At 44.3% G+C, this 18,399-nt stretch overlaps 1 protein-coding gene across 6 annotated transcripts in view; it reads right to left on the bottom strand.

Moving 5' to 3' along the window:
- Nucleotides 1-18,399, bottom strand: part of DIPK1A (divergent protein kinase domain 1A) — a 136,048-nt gene that overhangs the window by 22,510 nt on the left and 95,139 nt on the right. For all 6 annotated transcript variants that reach the window (XM_073571441.1, XM_073571443.1, XM_073571440.1 and 3 more), the window contains 3 exons: nucleotides 17,747-17,881; nucleotides 10,445-10,552; nucleotides 459-635 (listed from right to left, as the gene is read on the bottom strand). In XM_073571441.1, coding sequence (XP_073427542.1) covers nucleotides 459-635; nucleotides 10,445-10,552; nucleotides 17,747-17,881 — 420 coding nt within the window. The remainder of the gene's footprint in view (nucleotides 1-458; nucleotides 636-10,444; nucleotides 10,553-17,746; nucleotides 17,882-18,399) is intronic.

Raw genomic sequence — 18,399 nt, 5'->3', positions numbered from 1 at the left:
TTTCTCAGAGTAAATAACTAGGACATATCAGATTGTTGTAAGATTCTTTCCACCATTAAGTCAATTACTTGTTCCCCTGTTTAGAGGTTATTATTTTTGCACGCACATATGCATGTACATACTTGTATGTATACCAATATTTTTACTTTGAAAACAGACTGTTTCCACTTACAAGATTCTCGGGTCCCCGCCTCTCTGTTTTACTTTCTCCCCTTAACATTATATGTATATACTGCTCAAAAAAATAAAGGGAACACTAAACAATACAATGTATTGTATAGTGTCCCCTATATTTTTTTGAGCAGTATATATAGCCGATCTGATATTGATATGCCATCAGCATAAAGGTCCTGGACAACCCCTCTCAATAACCAGGGAAACCCAAATCAGATAGGGTAAAGACTCACTCCTTGTAATGCTTCATTTGGTAAATCAGAAGCATATGATCGGACACTTACTTTAAAAAGATTGTGTACCATCTCTTTGAACTTTTGAACGGTGGTACCTCTTGTTGGCTTGTCAAATAGTACAATTTCCTTCCTTGGCTCTAGTTCTGCTCCAAAATCAAGATGTAGAGTATTTTCCATTTGACACTTTATCACCCCTTCCAGGTTCCCCCAGATTCCCAGGTACATCTGAAAAACACACAATGTTTAGACTCTACCTTTCTTTAGGCAGTTAATACATTACTGCATCATGAATCCACAACCCTGCGACTTCTGATCAATTCTGAACTTCTGAATAATTGTTACACCTTTGTAATATCAGCCATAAAATATCTTCAGGACCAGTTTCTCACATGTGTGCACGCCTTACCTAGAGTCAGAAAGGTTCTGTGTCTTCAGTATTCACACATGGAACCATCAGCATTTTTTTTGCCAGGTTCTAAAATCCCTTTCTTGGTCTTCAGGACGAATCGTGGACCATGGAGGAACATGAACAGCACTATGTTAGCTGGGGTTTGTTCATTTTCCCAGTATTCAAGGCCATATCTGCCACTAGGACCCGAAAATCGTTGTGTGAATGTAGATTTAGGGTTCATGTAGACAAGCATTTAAATAGTTGGTGTTCTGTCTGGTTTTTGATCACATCACACACAGACATCACTGTCTGTGTAGGCACTTTTAGTCTGACTTACCATTAGGGGATGTCACCACTGAGAGTGTCTAGGGCAGCATGAACACCAAATATAGCCCTGCCTGTACCGCTATCAAAGGAAAAATTAAGCTTTACAAAAACCCACTGAAAGGTCCTCCAAGCCTGCATCTTGATGGCTTATTAAATCAATGCCTCTAACAGCTGTGGGTGGAGTGGTGCTCTGCCTGTGGCTGTTAATCAGTTACATCTTGCTGTCAATCACTGACAGAATTTAACACAAGCCATTCAGAAGAGAGTAAGTAATGTGATCGCGGGGCGCTGATGGGCTGTGATGACAGCTAGAGAACTGCAGAAGATCCCCGTACCTGTCATTACGATACTCCTGTGAATGCTGGCTCACGGGTGGCGTTCATAGGAGATCGTGATTCCTGCTATACATAGCAGTGCTTTGCCCTGCTATATATAGAACAGTCAGTCTGGTGATCGCAGCATCAAGTCTCCTAAAGGGATTATTGAAGACATTTAAAAAAAAAAAAAAAGTTTAAAAAATATGAAAAACAACAAAAACGGAGATTAGACCTACCGGTAATGTTATTTCCAGGAGTCCATCCTGACAGCACCATGGGGTTATACTTTCATCCTTACAGGGACAGGAAATGCACGAGAGGTTAAAGGTCCCCTCCCACACCCACACTCCAGTGATTTTTCCAAGTACCACACCAGTATGATGCAATTAAAATTTATTGAGATTTAGTACAAGCATAATGACACCAATACAAATCATAGGGAGGGAACTACCAGTGCTGTCAGGATGGACTCCTGGAAATAACATTACCGGTAGGTCTAATCTCCGTTTTCCAGGACGTCCTATCCTGACAGCACCATGGGGAATACCAAAGTAGGAATTTGCTTAGGGTGGGACTACTGCTTGTAGCACTCTACGACCGAAGGTCGACTGGCTAGCTGCTAGAGTGTCCAACTTATAGTGTCTACAGAAAGTGTTTGGTGTAGACCAGGTGGCGGCCCTGCATATTTGCTCCACTGAGGCTCCTGCCCTCTCTGCCCATGACGTCACTATTGCCCTGGTGGAATGGGCCCTAAGCCCTTCAGGTATAGGTAACCCTTCGGCCTCGTACGTAGAGGTGATAATTGATGTTATCCATCTTGCCAGGGTGTGTGTGGCTGCGCTTCTGCCCTTATTTTTACCGCCGTACTGGATAAATAGTTTTGTGTTCTGTCGCCAATCTCGGGTGACTTCTAAGTAGCATGTGACCACACGTCTAACATCCAGTGAGTGAAACAGTTTTTCTTTATCATTCTTTGGCGCTGGACAGAATGAGGGTAGGATTATCTCCTGGTTTAGATTCTGAGGAGACACTACCTTAGGGAGGAACCCTGGGTCTAGTTTGAGTATTATGCGGTCCTCGAAGATCTGAATGTAGGGTTCTGGACTGAGAGGGCCTGGATCTCGCCTAATCGTTTGGCTGAGGTGATAGCTACCAAAAATACGTTTTTTTGTGTGAGCTTTGAGAGGTCCATCTCGGATATTGGCTCATAAGGGGGCCTACACAGATTGTTAAGTACCAGATTTAGGTCCCACGGGGGGACAGTTTTTCTTAATGTGGGCCTTAATCTCTGGATGGCTTTTGTAAATACTGCTATCCATGGATGGGAGGATAGGGAGAAATTGAAGAAAGTACTTAAAGCCGCTATTTGGACTTTCAGTGTGCGTGGGGTTAGGCCCTTACCAAATCCTGCCTGTAGGAAGTCCAGGATCTGAGGGATATTTGGGCGAGACAGGTCTATGGGGGTACTACCACTTTCTGAGCAGAACCTCTTCCAGATCTTACAATATATTGCCCTCGTAACAGGCTTACGGCTGGCCTGCAATGTGGAGATCACTTGGTCAGAGAGGCCTTTGGACTTTAGGATGTCCCTCTCAGGATCCATGCTGCTAGTTGTAGGTTTCCTGGGTTTGGGTGTAGAACTGGGCCCTGGGAAAGTAGTTCCGACGTCGTTGGTAGATGGAGTGGCCCATTCTGAGCCATCTTCTTGAGGAGGGGAAACTAACTCCACCTGGGCCAAAAGGGTACGATTAGCATCACCCGAGTTCCTTCCTCCTGGATCTTTCTGAGGACCCTCGTGTCATGATTTGTAGTTTTGCCCTGTCCTGTATTTTGTATAATATGTCTCCTTCCCCCAATACTTTGCAATGTCTTGTGATGTCCCTGGACCATAATCTAATTTAGGCTTGTGTCAACAACTAGTGGAATTTTGGCTATTGTTTTCCTAAGCAGAAGATACCCTACAAATCACACCCTGTAGACTCAGTGGAGCCCTTACATTTCTAGAATCTTCTGATGGACCAAACCATTGAATAGTAGGTGTGACCCCCTACCCCCCTTCAGATGGACTGATCCCAGGAGCCCTGACAATACATTGTTTTAAGATCAGATGTGAGTTGGATGCTAAAAGAGAAGGACGAGGCTGTCTGAGGAAGCCTCGGCCTCTGTGTGATCGTGGTGGATTTCTGGGACTCTTAAAGGACTATGGTTTTGTGATCTGGCACAAGGATTGTCGGGAGGTGCCCCCGAATCAGTTTCCTGTGGACTTATTTTGGGACTCTGCAAATTACCTTTGTGGTGTTCCTGTTTTCTGGTCAATAAATCTGTTGGATCGTTCCCAGGCCTGTTGTCCCTCCTTGCTCTGGAGAATACTCCCGTCACACCTCGGTATTATGGCGATAGGGGGAAACCCGTATAGCAGTCCCCCTCCCCAACTCTGGTCGAGGGCGTCAACTTCTTCTGGATGGTCTGCCGGATTGAGGGTAGAATCTCTTTAGCTTGGTGTTTTTTCTTGTCGCGAAGAGGTCCAGTTGGGGTGTCCCCCACCGATGGCACAAATCTATGAAGATTTCTTCTTTCAGTTCCCACTCGATGGCCCGGACTTCCTGTCTGCTCAGATAGTCGGCTATACTGTTTTTGGAGCCTTCTAGGTGTACTGCTGACAGGGAACGAGAGTTGTTCTCCGCCCAGGTGAGGATGCGGGATGCTAAATCCTGAAGCTTCCCGTGCCTTGGGCCCCCCTGGTGGCGTAGGAAGGCTACTGTGGTCACGTTGTCCGACATGATATTTATATATGTCGGTTCTGTTGGCTCGAATTGTTTCTTTTCAGCGTCTTGCAAACCGCTCGCAGCTCTTGGTAGTTTGAGGACTGTAAGCTGATGTTTTTGGGCCATGTTTTTTTTTTTTTTTTTTTTCGTAGAGTTGGAAGGGACCTCCTGGGCCATCTGGTCCAACCCCCTGCTCAAAGCAGGATTCGCTAAATCATCCCAGTCAGATGTCTGTCCAGCCTCTGTTTGAAGACTTCCATTGAAGGAGAACTCACCACTTCTCGTGGCAGCCTGTTCCACTCATTGATCACTCTAACTGTCAAAAAGTTTTTTCTAATATCTAATCTGTGTCTCCTCCCATTCAGTTTCATCCCATTGCTTCTAGTCTTTCCTTGTGCAAATGAGAATAAAGTTGATCCTTCTACAATGTGACAGCCCTTTAGATATTTGTAGACAGCTATTAAGTCTCCTCTCAGTCTTCTCTTTTGCAAACTAAACATTCCTAAATCCTGCAACCTTTCCTCATAAGACAGGGTTTGCAGACCGGTCACCATTCTGGTCGCTCTTTTCTGAACTTGCTCCAGTTTGTTGATGTCTTTTTTAAAATGTGGTGCCCAAAACTGGACACAATATTCCAGATGAGGTCTGACCAAAGAGGAGTAGAGGGAAATAATTACTTCACGTGATCTAGACTGTATGCTTCTGTTAATACATCCTAGAATTGCATTTGCCTTTTTTGCTGCTGCATCACACTGTTGACTCATATTCAGTCTGTGATCTATTAGTATACCCAAGTCTTTTTCACATGTGTTGTCACTTAGCCCTATTCCTCCCATTCTATATATGCTTTTTTCATTTTTATTGCCCAGATGTAGTACTTTGCATTTCTCCCTGTTAAAAACCATTCTGTTAGTTGCTGCCCACTTCTCCAGTTTATTTAAATCTTTTTGAATCCTCTCTCTCTCTTCTCTAGTATTAGCTATCCCTCCTAGCTTTGTGTCATCAGCAAATTTAATCAGTTTACCCTCAATTCCTTCATCTAAATCGTTGATAAAGATGTTGAACAATACAGGGCCCAGGACAGAGCCCTGTGGTACCCCACTTGAGACATTCTTCCAACTGGATGTGCAGCCATTTACGACCACTCTTTGGGTCCGATCACTAAGCCAGTTATGAATCCACCTAACAGTTGCCTTGTCCATTCCATACTTAGTCATTTTTTCAATAAGGATTGTATGAGAGACTTTGTCAAATGCTTTGCTGAAGTCAAGATATACTATATCTACAGCATTTCCTTGATCCACCCAATCAGTGAAAGCGTCATAGAAGGAAATTAAGTTAGTCTGACATGACTTATTAGTTACAAACCCATGCTGACTCTGTTTAATCACTTCATTCTTATCCAGGTATTGACATACATGTTGTTTAATAATTTGTTCAAAGATCTTTCCTGGTATAGAAGTCAGACTCACCGGCCTATAGTTCCCTGGGTCCACATTCTTCCCCTTTTTGAAGATAGGTACAACATTTGCTCTTCTCCAGTCTTCCGTCACTTCTCCTGTTCTCCAAGAATTTTCAAAGATTATGGAGAGGGGTTCAAAAATTTCTTCTGCTATCTCCTTCAGTACTCTGGGGTGTAATTCATCTGGACCTGGAGACTTGAATTCATTTAGGTTAGCTAAGTGTTTCCTCACTATCTTTGTGTTTATAGATATCCTGGATTCTTCTATTCCCTTAATAGGACAGTGAATAACAGTTGATGTTACATTTCCTTTCTGAGAGAAAACAGATGCAAAATAGGAATTTAAAAGTTCAGCCTTCTCAACATCCTGTCTTACCATTTCATCATTTTCATCCTGTAAAAATCCTATAGCATTTTTGACTTTTCTTTTACTTTTGACATATCCCCAAAATCCTTTATTATTGTTTTTGACATCTCTTGCAAGCCTCAATTCATTTTCAGCTTTAGCTAATCTGATTTGTGCTCTGCAGGTTCTGCAGACAGCATTATATTCTTCTTTAGATATGCCTCCCTCTTTCCATTTTATAAACATTTTTTTCTTCCTTTTTAGCATGTGCTTAAGTTCTGTGTTCATCCATCCTGGTTTCCTTAAATGCTTCCTATTCTTCCCTCTTTTCGGAATTGTTAACAACTGTGCTTTGAGAATTTCATTTTTCAAGATTTCCCATCCCTCCTGGACATTTTTGTCTTTTAGGATATCCAGCCATTGTTCCTTGTAGGTGTCTTCCCTCTAGGTGGGCTCCCCATCCTTCTCTGCTGACATCCGTGGTGATGGTCATACATGGAGACAGGATCCAAAGGAACCCCCTGGCTGATGTTTCTGTGGTTGATCCACCACTTCAGAGATGATCTCAAAGCTGGGGATGGTCGAATATTCTTGTCCAGCGAGGACTGCCATCTATCCCATCTTGTCAGGATCTCCCTTTGCAGGGTTCTTGTGTGAGCCTGGCTCCACATAATGCAGGGTATGCATGCTGTTAGGGTGCCCAGGATCTTCATCGCGGTTCTTATTGAAATCTGGTCTCGACCAAGCTGACTAACTTTGTCCATGATGGGTTTCTTCTTCCCTTCCGGCAAGAATGAGACTCTTCTTTTGGAATCCAACATGACTCCCAGGAATTTATTCCGGGTACTGGGCTGCAGGTCCGATTTTTCTTTGTTCAGGATCCAACCTAGGCTCTCGAGCGTGAAAATTACTGCGATGAGTTGTTCTTTTAACTCCGACGCTGAACGGGATATCACCAAGAAGTCGTCTAAGTATAGCACAATGATTATGCCCTCCTGTCTTAAGTGTGCTACAACTTCAGCAACCAGTTTCGTAAAAACTCAAGGTGCTGATGCGAAGCCGAATGGAAGAGCTTGAAACTGAAAGTGGTAGTACCTGCTTCCTTTTTTTAGTGCGAAGCGTAGGAACTTCTGAGACTGAGGATGGATGGGAATGTGATAATACGCACTTTTTAGATCTATAGTGCACATAGCCGCGTTCTGGTCTATTAGCGGGATGGTGGTTTTCAGGGACTCCATTCGGAATCTCTTGTACCGAACCCATTGATTTAATGGTTTTAAATTTATAATGGTTCGGCTTTCCACCGACGTTTTTTTTTTTTTTTTTGTGAAGAGAGTTGAATAGTGGCCCTGACCTCTCTCTATTTCTGGAACCGGAGCTACTACTTCTGTTCTTAACAGGTCTCTTATGTCTGCCCATATAGGATCTATTAGTGCTCTGGAACGGGGTTTTGTAACCACGAATCGTGCCTGGGGGGGGGGGGGGGGGTTTGTGAACTCGAGGGTATAGCCCTGGGAGATCGTATTGAGGACCCATGGGTTTTGGGAGATGAGTTCCCATGCCTGCCTCCGCAAAGTGTCTGAGGCGCCCCCTACAGGTATGGCGTCATTGTTCTCCTGCTTCTGGAACTTTTTCCGGAGCGAGACGAGGGAGCCCTACTTTTTACCCCCTTCGTGTACTCCCAGCGAGATGATTTCCCCTTTCCTCTATATTCCTGCCTCTGGTAAGGACAGGATCTTTGAAAGGGAAACTGCCTTTTAGGTTTTTCCTCCGGAAACCCTCTTTTGTTGTCCGAGGCATTCTCTAGAATCTTATTCTAAAGCCGGTCCGAATACCTTCCCACCTGAGAAGGGTATGGAACATAATTTATTTTTTGACTGGTAGTCCCCAGACCAGGTTTTCATCCATATGGTTCGGCGAGCCGCATTAGATAAAGTTATTCCTGGCCGCAAACCGTACGGATTTGGAAGAAGCGTCCGCCAGAAAACCAGTCGCGATCTTTAACAGGGGAATGCTCTCTAGGATATCACCCCTAGTGGTTTTCTCCTTTAACTGCTGCTCTAAATGGTCAATCCATAGATGCATGGATCTAGCGACTGATGTGGCGGCTATGTTTGCTTTCATCACCGCCGCTGAGGCCTCCCAAGCTCTTTTTAAGAGCATGTCGGCCTTTTTGTCCATGGGTTCTTTGAGACTGGAAGAATCTTCGAAGGGAATTGAAGTCTTTTTTTACACCTTGGCCACCGGGGAATCGATCTTAAGAACTTCGTCCCAAGTGTTGATGTCCTCCTGGTTAAATGGAAGTCGCAGCTTAAAGTCTTGAGGCACAATCAGTCTTTTCTCGGCGTCTTCCCATTCTTCCAGGATCATTGCCCGGATATGGTCATTAACTGGGAAGACCTGACGAATTCTGGCTCTTAATGCCCCAAACATCGTGTCCTGGATGGATTGCGCTTTCGGGGTCTCCTCAATTTGCATCGTACTTTTCACGGCGCTGAGAAGCTCGTCCGTGTTCTCTGAGGTGAAGAGGTATCTTTTCCCTGTCTCCGGGGGTTCAGAGGTGATCTCACCCTCTTCCTCCGAGTCCGTACCCCGGATTTCCTCCTCCGATGACTGGTCGGACTCCCATCTTGATCTCTTGGCCCGGGACCGGCCGGATGACTGAGTGGGTAGCAGCCCAGAGACGGAGGCCTGGACCTAGTCTCTGACCATTGTGCGCATCTCCGTCAGGAAAGCGGCCTGCTCGCCTCTGACAATCCTCAGGGTGCAGTCCTCACATAGGGGTTTTTTCCATGCCCCCAGTAGTTTGCTGGCACAGATGGGGCATTTGGGTTTGCCTGATGTCCTAGACATTGCTGCTGCCGGGGTCGGTGTCGTCTTATCCTAATATAAAGAACAGGAGGGTTTTTTTTATTAAAGATCCTGTCTTTGGTATAGCAGCCCGCCGTGTCCTTTACTCACACTGGCTCTGGCTGATCACCGGTCCTGGTCACCATGTCGGTGGCGCTGACAGGAATTTGAGGCCTGTCTCGTCACCTGTCGATATGCCGCTGGTCCCCCGTTTTATCCTACCCTGTCTTGCGCCGCAACGTCTTCTTTCCTTCTGTGCCGGCCCGCACCGTTCTGAGATCTTATCTCCCGAGATCTTGATACTGAGATCTCCATCTGCGCATGCGCCGCCTCCGACGGCCATTTTCCCCAGAGTCCACCACATAGGAAACCATGGAACTGCGGGGGCTCTGGCCTTTCACAAAATGTCGGCAGAGCCCCCGCAGCAACGGACACCACCTGCAGCGGCGCGCTGCACATCCGAACACCCCCTGTGGCCTGCAGCAACGCTCCACTCTTTCTTCCTCCAGCCGCGACCCTGCTCCACCGTGACCAGGAAGGTATAACCGCATTATATTTGGGGGAAAAAAGTGCGTCTTATAATCCGAAAAATACGGTATTTATTTTTCATTTTGAATTTTTCTTTCACTACCTAAAAAAATAAAAGACTATGTTTGGTATCTGTGTCCTTGTACTGACCTGGGGATCCATATTGCTGGGTCAATTTTATCATATAGTGAACATGGTAAATAAAAAAATAAAAAATTATTGTGGAATTGTATTTTTTTCAATTTCAAGACACTTGGGACTTTTTTCCGTTTTTCAGTGCTCTGTATGGTGTCGTTCAAAAGTACAACTTGTCCTGCAAAAAAAACAAGCCTTCATACTGCTATATAGCCAGAAAAAAAAACAAAAAACAAAAACTCTTGGCTCTTTGAAGAAGGGGCAGACAAAATGAAAACTGAGAACAAAAAAAGAAAAACAAATATAAAATTGCCAGGTAATGAAGTGGTTAATGTAGATTCTTGTAAAGACTTTAGGCTTTTAATATTCTCTTGAATGGCTGACAGCTGTAGTATCATTCCCGGCCACTACCCACTGTTTGGCGCTGTTCCAGTTCTGGTGCTTTGCAGTCCCTTCAATCAGTTGATCGGTGGCAGTGCCCAAGGTCAGGCTACCACATATCTGATACTAGTTGCAGATAAAAATTAGCCTTTGACGAATTCTTAGTTAATTTTTGTGCTGTGTTCTAGACAAAACTGGAACAGATTTATTCTACACATTACATTTTCGCGTTTCATGTAATAGACATATGTTGAGGGTAATTTACTTACACTTCTACAATCTAAAAATAAAAACAGGACGAGGCGTATTCTCCAGAGAGATGTAATGAGCAAAATGTTAGGCGAAAAATACACACAACCTTCTCCGACGACTAACCCTAAGGGAGGGCCGACCAGATGTTGCCTGTTCGGAGCATCTTGGGAGACAGTTCAACAACAGATGGATTTTTGAGAAAAGTTCATTCTGGAATTCCAAATTCTTCATATGTTCCCCCCCCATCCCACCCCCGATTAACGCAATTGCAAAATATTACCTGGTTGTTTGGCTTCATTGACAAACATTTTCCAAAATAAATAGTTTCCTTAGAGCAGAGACCTTCACAGGCTGATCCGTCGATAATCCCCTTCCGGTATTTATCACACTGGAAGAGAAAAGGTCAAGGCGAAAATAATTAGGTGTGATACAGTATTATTTCTCGCACATCATTTCAATCACCATTACCCCAATTATTCTGCATGCCACAATCAGATAGATAATCAGTGATCGGGCTCCTGTCTAATCCTCAATCAATATACTAGGAGGCGTTCTTACTGCAGAAAATGGATCTGACCTTAAAAGGATGAGTAATCATTAGTGATGAGCGAACGTGCTCGGATAGTGTGTTATCAGAGCATATTGGGCATGCTCGAGTCCCTGCGGCTGCTTGTTTTGTGGCTGTTAGACAGCCATAACAAATGCGGGGATTGCCTAACAATCAGGAAATCCCCCCCATGGGTTGCAGCTGTCTAAAAGCAACAAAACACGCAGCCACAGGAAATCAAACCTATTAGTCAAGCACGCAAGTGATGAGCGAGCGTGATCGGATAAGGCGTTATACAAGCATGTTCGTGTCCCGAGTGACTACGGCGTACTCGAAAAATATGTTAGAGTCCCCGCCGCTGCATGTCTCACTGCTGTTAGACAGCAGCAACACATGCAGGGATTACCAGTTTGTTAGGGACACCACCAAAATGGGGGCCAGGGGGAGAACCATGTGACGCCGTCTCGCCTGCCTCATTATTGATCAGGGCTAGGCTAGGGTTCTGTGACTGAAACCCCAAGGCAGCGCTCCGCATAGAGCACAGGATGAATGTGAACCCAAGAATAACTGTACATGCAACATTTATTTGCTGCATTTCTGCAGCAGAAAAAATGCAGAAGAAACGCCACATGAAATCATGCTTTTTTTTTTTGCATTTTTGATTTGCTGCACTGCCTCATTGATCTTAAGGAGTTAAAAAAAAGAAGAAAGGAAACAAAAAAAAAAAGCCGTAAGAATTGACATGCTGTCATCAGGTCTTTGCCATCTAGTCTGAGAGGAGCATAATGAAGGGGCAGAAACCTTGATTCCAGCAATGTGTCACTTACGTGGCTGCTGGCTGTAGTTTTAATAAAATCATTGATCATTAAATGACTAGTAAACCTGCTACTAGGTATTCCTTCATATTCATGAGCTCTGTAGATCCCCGCCACTCACCACCACAGATTGGCAGCTTTGATGGTACACTGTACATTGGCAGTTTTTTTTCCTATCAGTGGTGTGAGTGGGGTTATACAGAGCTCAGCATTTAGAGAACTGCTAGATCTCCAGCAGAGAAAACAGTGATTTTATCAAAATGACAGCAATCAGTGCAGTAACTGACACATCACTGGAATCAGGGTCACTACCATTACATTATGCTGCTTTCAGATGGGATAGCAAAAACTGGTGGCAGATTACGTAGAAAACCTCTTCTAAATGTTTCCAGTGTTTACATTAATGGTTTCATTAGTGGTCTTCGAATGCAAATCACATGATCAGACAATGAGCCAGGAAGGAAAGTTGGGGAATATCAGCTGTGCAGTCGCTAGAATAGTGAATTCAGCTCCAGTCTACATTACAGCCCGAGATATATGAAACAGTGTATTTGAAAAGTTACACAACTTTGTAATAATTAACATCTTATTTCTTACAAAGATCGCAAATAATCACAGTTTTATGTGCAACCAGACTGTGATTGGAATTAGTGGCATAAAGCAGAAGTGTAAATCAGTCTTCAGAAGTTTTCGGACCACTATTGTAACTGCCTTAGGCGCTGGAAAAGCACATGCAACAACAACAACAAAAAAAAGTGATGATTTGCAGTTGTCGCGTTGGAGTGATGTTATTTTTGCTTTTGTTATTTTATATCCAGTAGCCAAAAAATAATCTGATAATCTGGAGCACCATTCTCATGTATGCCAGATTACACCACACAGGAATGCCCACAGGAACTCAGGCAGCAGCCACACGCAGAAAATTGCCCATATGTTTTCTTATGATAGTGACTGTATTTCCTCCCGTCACTATGATTCTTCTAAACATGTTCCTAATTATGAGCCTTAAGAATAATTGGGCTAATTAAAGGCTGTTAGAAGAGAGCACCCAGCTCATATTAAAGCCTTAGGGACGGAATCAGACAGAAATTTGTCGCAGATTACGACATTGTTATTTTAGTCTCCGGCATGCAGACAGCACATGTTTAAAAGGAAAAGCAAATTTGTCTTCTAGCAAATGTAAGCACATTATAAAATAAGATATACCAGTGTATGTGGTGGGCTCAGACTGCAGAAACCAAAAGCGATTGCCCCAGGGACATAGGCAGGAAAAATAATCTGTTCTGTCACCTATTCTTGTCTATGTAGGTAGTGACTGATAAATGATAGTGACGCACACGATTTAGCCCATGCCCGTTCCCTGCTCTATCGGCAGTCGATTCATTTTGTCCACGCGGATTCTGCCAGCTAACAATGCACCAAATTCATTAAGAAGTGTGCACAAAAAATAAGTGTTGAGCAAAAAATTTGCCACAGTTTCACGCCAGTTTCCCAGCTCAAACTGTTTGATTAAAATCAGGCACTTGTGTTTTATGCCCGACAGATCATCAGAGCCATGGGATTCCCTAAATATTCCTTCACTAGGGTGGAAGGCTCAGTTTGATGCCCTATTCAAAATAGCCAGGCCAATGCCAAGTGACTTTCTGGTGCTCACCCCTCACCTCACCCTCCCTGGGCACTTAGCATACATCATCAGGCTAGTCTCAGGCTGGCCAAACACACGAGATAACTGGTGGCCGAATGATGCTTTGGCCGATCGTTCAGCAAAGAGCCATCTCAACCGACTCTCCCATACACAGGAGCGCTCTCTGATTCGCGTGCTCCTGTGCTCTCTACAAGAAAGCCACATGCTGATATGTTAAGCCAGCGGCTTATCCCAGGGAGAACAATGTGATCGGCAGTCCAAGATAATACATATGCAACCACCATCTCTCCGGACCATCAGTCAGCCAGTGCCTCATACACATTAGGACATCGGCTGAACCTGTTGATATTGGCAGGTTCAGCCGATATTAGCCCAATATATATGACGGCCTTCAGTTACCCCCCAGCAGGTAACATCTACAAAAGCTGGCCATACACAATAGATCGTGGTCGGATGAACAATCATTTGGCCGGCATATATCTCACTCTCTCAAACACAGGAACACTCAAGCAGGCAGCCCTCTCGCTCTCCACTCCTTTATGTACAGGAAGGCTTGGCCAGCAGCTCTCCCTTTCCACTTGCCATACACAGGAACACTTGGCCCTGCAGCTCTCTTGTGCTTTCCACTCCCTTATGTAAAGGAATCCTTGGCCAGCAGCTCTCTCTCTCTCTCTCCACTCCCCCAAACACATGAACGCTTTGCAGGTAGTTCTCTCTCCATTCTCTTATACACAGAAAGGCTCAGCCGAGCACTCCTGTGTAATCTATTAGAGCAGGGGTCCCCCACGTGTAGCTCAGGAGCCACATGTGGCTCGCAGGTCCGTGATGTGTGGCTCGCAGCTGTCCGCCAGCTCGGAGCATTAGCACTAGGTGTAGCTGGGTCGCCCTCCCAGGGCTGTGGGGTACTCGGTACCGGGCCGGTGTCAGGGGGAAAGGTGTCACAGCGGCGGTGACCCGGTCTGTGGCCCTGGGCGCCCAAATCAATGGTGGTTTGTGATATAGTTTGTGTGATAGTTCGTGACGCCACCTGTGGTGTTTGGCAAGCAAGATGTTAAGCCAACGCTGCGTGCAGATCCTCTGGGGCTGATGGTGTGTTGCAGCATAGATGGTGTAGCTCCCCACAGGTGAAGCTGTAACCCCAGGGCAGTGTAATGGCAATAGATGAGAATAGGCACAGGCGGTGTGAGGAATGCTGGTACCCAGATGTAACCGTGCTGACAGTGTTAGCGCACAAATGAATGGAAGGCACCAGGGCTTGCAGTTCCAAAGCTTTACTCACAGTTCGTGGTACACACTGGTGCCTGCCTCCGTACCATGTCCTCCGGGGCAGAGACTCAATCAACCTCCTGGGCAAGTCAGGATTCTCCTCTCCAACACTCCGCCAACATGTACCTCTCCTGAACGACTCCTCTATTGCACCTTAAGGTGTGAAGAGCTCCAGTACCGTGATACTCTGGAGTTCCTCCTGTCAGATGTTCCTAACAACTCTACTTGTATGGCAGACAGCTGTAGCCTCTCTCGGGGACTCCCTTCTCCGGAGTCCTGGCTCTCTATTCAGTTGTTGTTGCGCCCCAAGTCTTAGATGGGAGCAGTGCATTTACAGCCAACTACTCCACCGGTGTCTGCTGCAGAACCATAAGTGTCCATACAACCTCGGGGACCGGGCCCCGGCCTTGCGCTGAGAACCTATAGGCAGGGTTCCTCTTCCGACCCACAACTCATCTCTGTTCTCTCTACTTCTCTTTCCTATGGAAGCTTAGGTTGCAGTTCTACATCTTTCTCCTTCTGTTCCTTTCCCGTGCCAGCTCACTCAGATCACTGAGGCAACTGCAGCACTCCTTCTCTCCCTCTTCTAGGGATCTCCTTCCTCTCGGACCCATCCTCAGACTCTCCTGACTGACTGTCCAGACTGAACTCAGACTGATCTGTAATTCTAAACCTTCCCAACCTTTTATATGGATCTCAACTCCACCCACCGCCCAGCACATCCAGTGTTCCATGCAGGGAACCACCAAGGCACTCCTAATGTCTAGGAGGAGAGAGACACCTCAATGTGATTGTGCTGAACTACCCTGTTGTGTGGGATGCGAGTGTTGGAGTGTGGAAAGGAGTTCCCAACTTACCTAGGTGGTGGGGCACTACACTTTAGGAGAAGGTGCAGTACCTCTGTGGCGACTAAGCCTCAGGGGCGCCACATAGCAAACAGCTCTTAAGAGCAGATCTCTAGATGGTGACTTGTGTGGTGCCCTGCACAGAAGAGCAGATCTGAATTGGGTAAGAAAGGAAACCATGGTGCTTGGCATACTGCCTTAGTGCGATTTCACTGGAGAAGCTTTGGCTGTCATTATACCGGTAATGCAGACTCTATGTGTCACTGCTGTGAGTGGGGCAGGAGCTGAATGTGGCTTGCGACCCTCTTTCATAGTTGAATGTGGCTCCCGAGGTCAGAAAAGTTAAGGACCCCTATATTAGAGAGTCACTGCCAGACTCCTCCGGCAGCTGCTTAACTCCCTGCTTAACTCTCCATCATCTGTTGGGAGAGGTTTGGAAGGCCCCCATAACAATATAAAAGGTTGGCAAGTCAAGCCAACAACAGTCAACAACAGTCCGGCGGACTTTACTAATATGTATGGAGGTTAACTTCATGTTCCTCCTCATCATGAAATGTAAACTAGGCAGATCTTACTTGGGGTAAGTTCACATTTGCAGCACTAAACGACACAGGCAGAACGCGCTTAGTATTGCGCGCCGACCAATCTGTAACAGATCGTCCGGCGCACATAAGCTGTAGAGAATGTAGAATGCATGTAGAGAAATCTTCATTCTTACCAGTGCATCATCTTAACTAAACAGGACTTGTGCTGCCAAAAACAATGGCGTTCTTGACAGCACAAGTCCTGTTTAGACAAGATGATGCACTGGTAAGAATGAAGATTTCTCTACCTGCATACATATAGTTGTGGAGAAGGATCAGAATTTTTAGACTTTTATACACCAGCGAACGATGACAGATTTGCACAGATTCTAATTTATTTTGTATCATCTTAACGACAGCTGACGTGCACATCTACAAATTATGTATTTAATTTGCAAAAACATTCTTTTTGCCAAATGGAAATAGAAAAAATATACTCTTGTCATTTCTTTAAAATAATGAGTTCTCTCCCGCTTTTTTTTACCCTATGTCTGTCCTCTACATAATATAGAGGATACTTCCTCTCTTGAATACCTTGTTGGCGTTCGCCATATTGTCTACCATGGTAAGTTTGATTTACTGAGAGATGGTTGTATTCTCATTTTTGAATACTAGATATTTTCTATGATTCTATATATTATCCGTTTGCATATAATATATTCTTTGTTTGTAAAATGCTCAATGAAATAGATTGAACATAAAATAATGAGTTCTCAGCAGAGATGGGAGAGAAGCACTGTCAGAAGAGAATGCATATATTAAGATTATGTATGGAGCCTGCTGGATGAAAATAACAAAAACAAACAAAAAAAAGTAATATAATTTTTACTAGCCTTGGAGCTTTGGTTACACAGAACAAGACTGCAAGACAATGGTAAAAGTAAAAAATAAAGAAGCTACTGTATAGATGAGTCTGGCTGTGTAACCTGTGGGATTTTGACAACACAGGAACTATTCTTCTCCCCCCTTTAATATTGCATGGCTGCTCTCTACTAGTCTGTCAATTTCCATGTATTTGGTCTCGTTTCGACAGAGCAAACAAAGCTTCCGTGCGGTATCACTAAATAAGTGATCAGCTTTACTTTTTTCAAAATGTAGAAGGAAAAAAAAAAAACCAAAAAAACCAAAAAAACAACAAAACATATTTCTATCCATTACGTTCCACGCTGTAGGAGACCATGAGGCAAATAGTTTTACCACCAACGTGCACAATCTTGGAGTTTTTTTTTCTTTTTAAAGACTGTAGCAACAGGTTTTACCGGAAAATATCACACACGGTGAAAAATTTGATAACTATAATTTGCAGTAAAACTGTATCTTTTCACCCATATCCTCATGACTTTCCCTGAAACAGTACGTTATATTTCAAGAGTCAGATCAGGCATAATTTTCTTTAATTAGTGGAAAACAATATTTATTTCTATATGTAGATATAATAAAATATAAATATTGGAACAAAATAAAGTGCTGTATTGTGTTTGGTTGAGACAGTAGACACAAAACGCCTTCTCTGGCGGGCTATGAAGGAAGAGTCCGAATTGACCGCTAAAGCTGCTGCCAGACATCTCTGGCGAGGTCTTATCTCTTTGTGGACCAAAGGATTGGCTGTTCAAAATCAGATATGCTGGATTCTTATCTCCTCCGAAACCATCTGTCAGAACCCCATACACATTAGACGATCATCTGAATATGCTGATTTCGAAGCGTTTCCGATTACTTTAGTCTATGGTGTACGGGTCCTTTTGTTTAGTAGTAGTAGCGTGCAGTCTGTTGGTGGATAAGCGAGATACATAGGACTCTCACAGATATCTGGAGCCTAATAGTTATATTACGGTAGCATAAAAGTCACATCACGAAGGTCATATGAAGACAGCACTTACAATGGTAGTTTTACACTCATGTCCCCTGCAGAGCTCTGTGTAGGAGTTGTATCGAACATATATCACCCAGCTGCCGATGAACACCGCCAGCCATGAGAAGAAGAGGTATTTAATCCGCATATATGACAAGCGAGCCTGTGGATACAAAACCCAGCCGTGTTACCGTGATCGGCCATTCATCTGCTCATGCAATTAAATACTCGATCCTACGATTCTCTAAAACATTACTCAACACCTAGGAAAAAAGTTTTAATCCAATTTGAAATGGTAAGCGGTTGCAAGCCCTGGAGAAAAGCAATTTCTTAAGTGGAACGTTTAGAAGAAAAGAACAAATTTACAGTAAATGCCTTTTCTGCTAGAAAACACTTGGGATGTTCTGTAAAAATGTATTCCTATCCAGGTATAAAGACTTCTACATATTCTATAGGGTAATAGCCATCATGGGCTGTATATCTCCATTTTGATTCAATTAAACAAGAGCAGGACAACGATGACGTCAAGATCATATATCACTGACGGAGATAAATGTGACTATATGACTAGATTACTCATATCTGCATGAAAGTGCAGCTGGTTGGAATTTATTATGTGATTTAGTGGTGCGCAATCCATTTTATCGTGACCCAAGTCTATATTGATAACGGATTTAGAGC

The sequence above is a fragment of the Dendrobates tinctorius genome, unplaced genomic scaffold (genome assembly GCF_039654945.1).
Source record: "Dendrobates tinctorius isolate UK_male_01 unplaced genomic scaffold, ASM3965494v1 ptg000029l, whole genome shotgun sequence".
NCBI classification, from domain to species: domain Eukaryota; kingdom Metazoa; phylum Chordata; class Amphibia; order Anura; family Dendrobatidae; genus Dendrobates; species Dendrobates tinctorius.
This window is presented reverse-complemented; position numbering and strand designations above follow the sequence as displayed.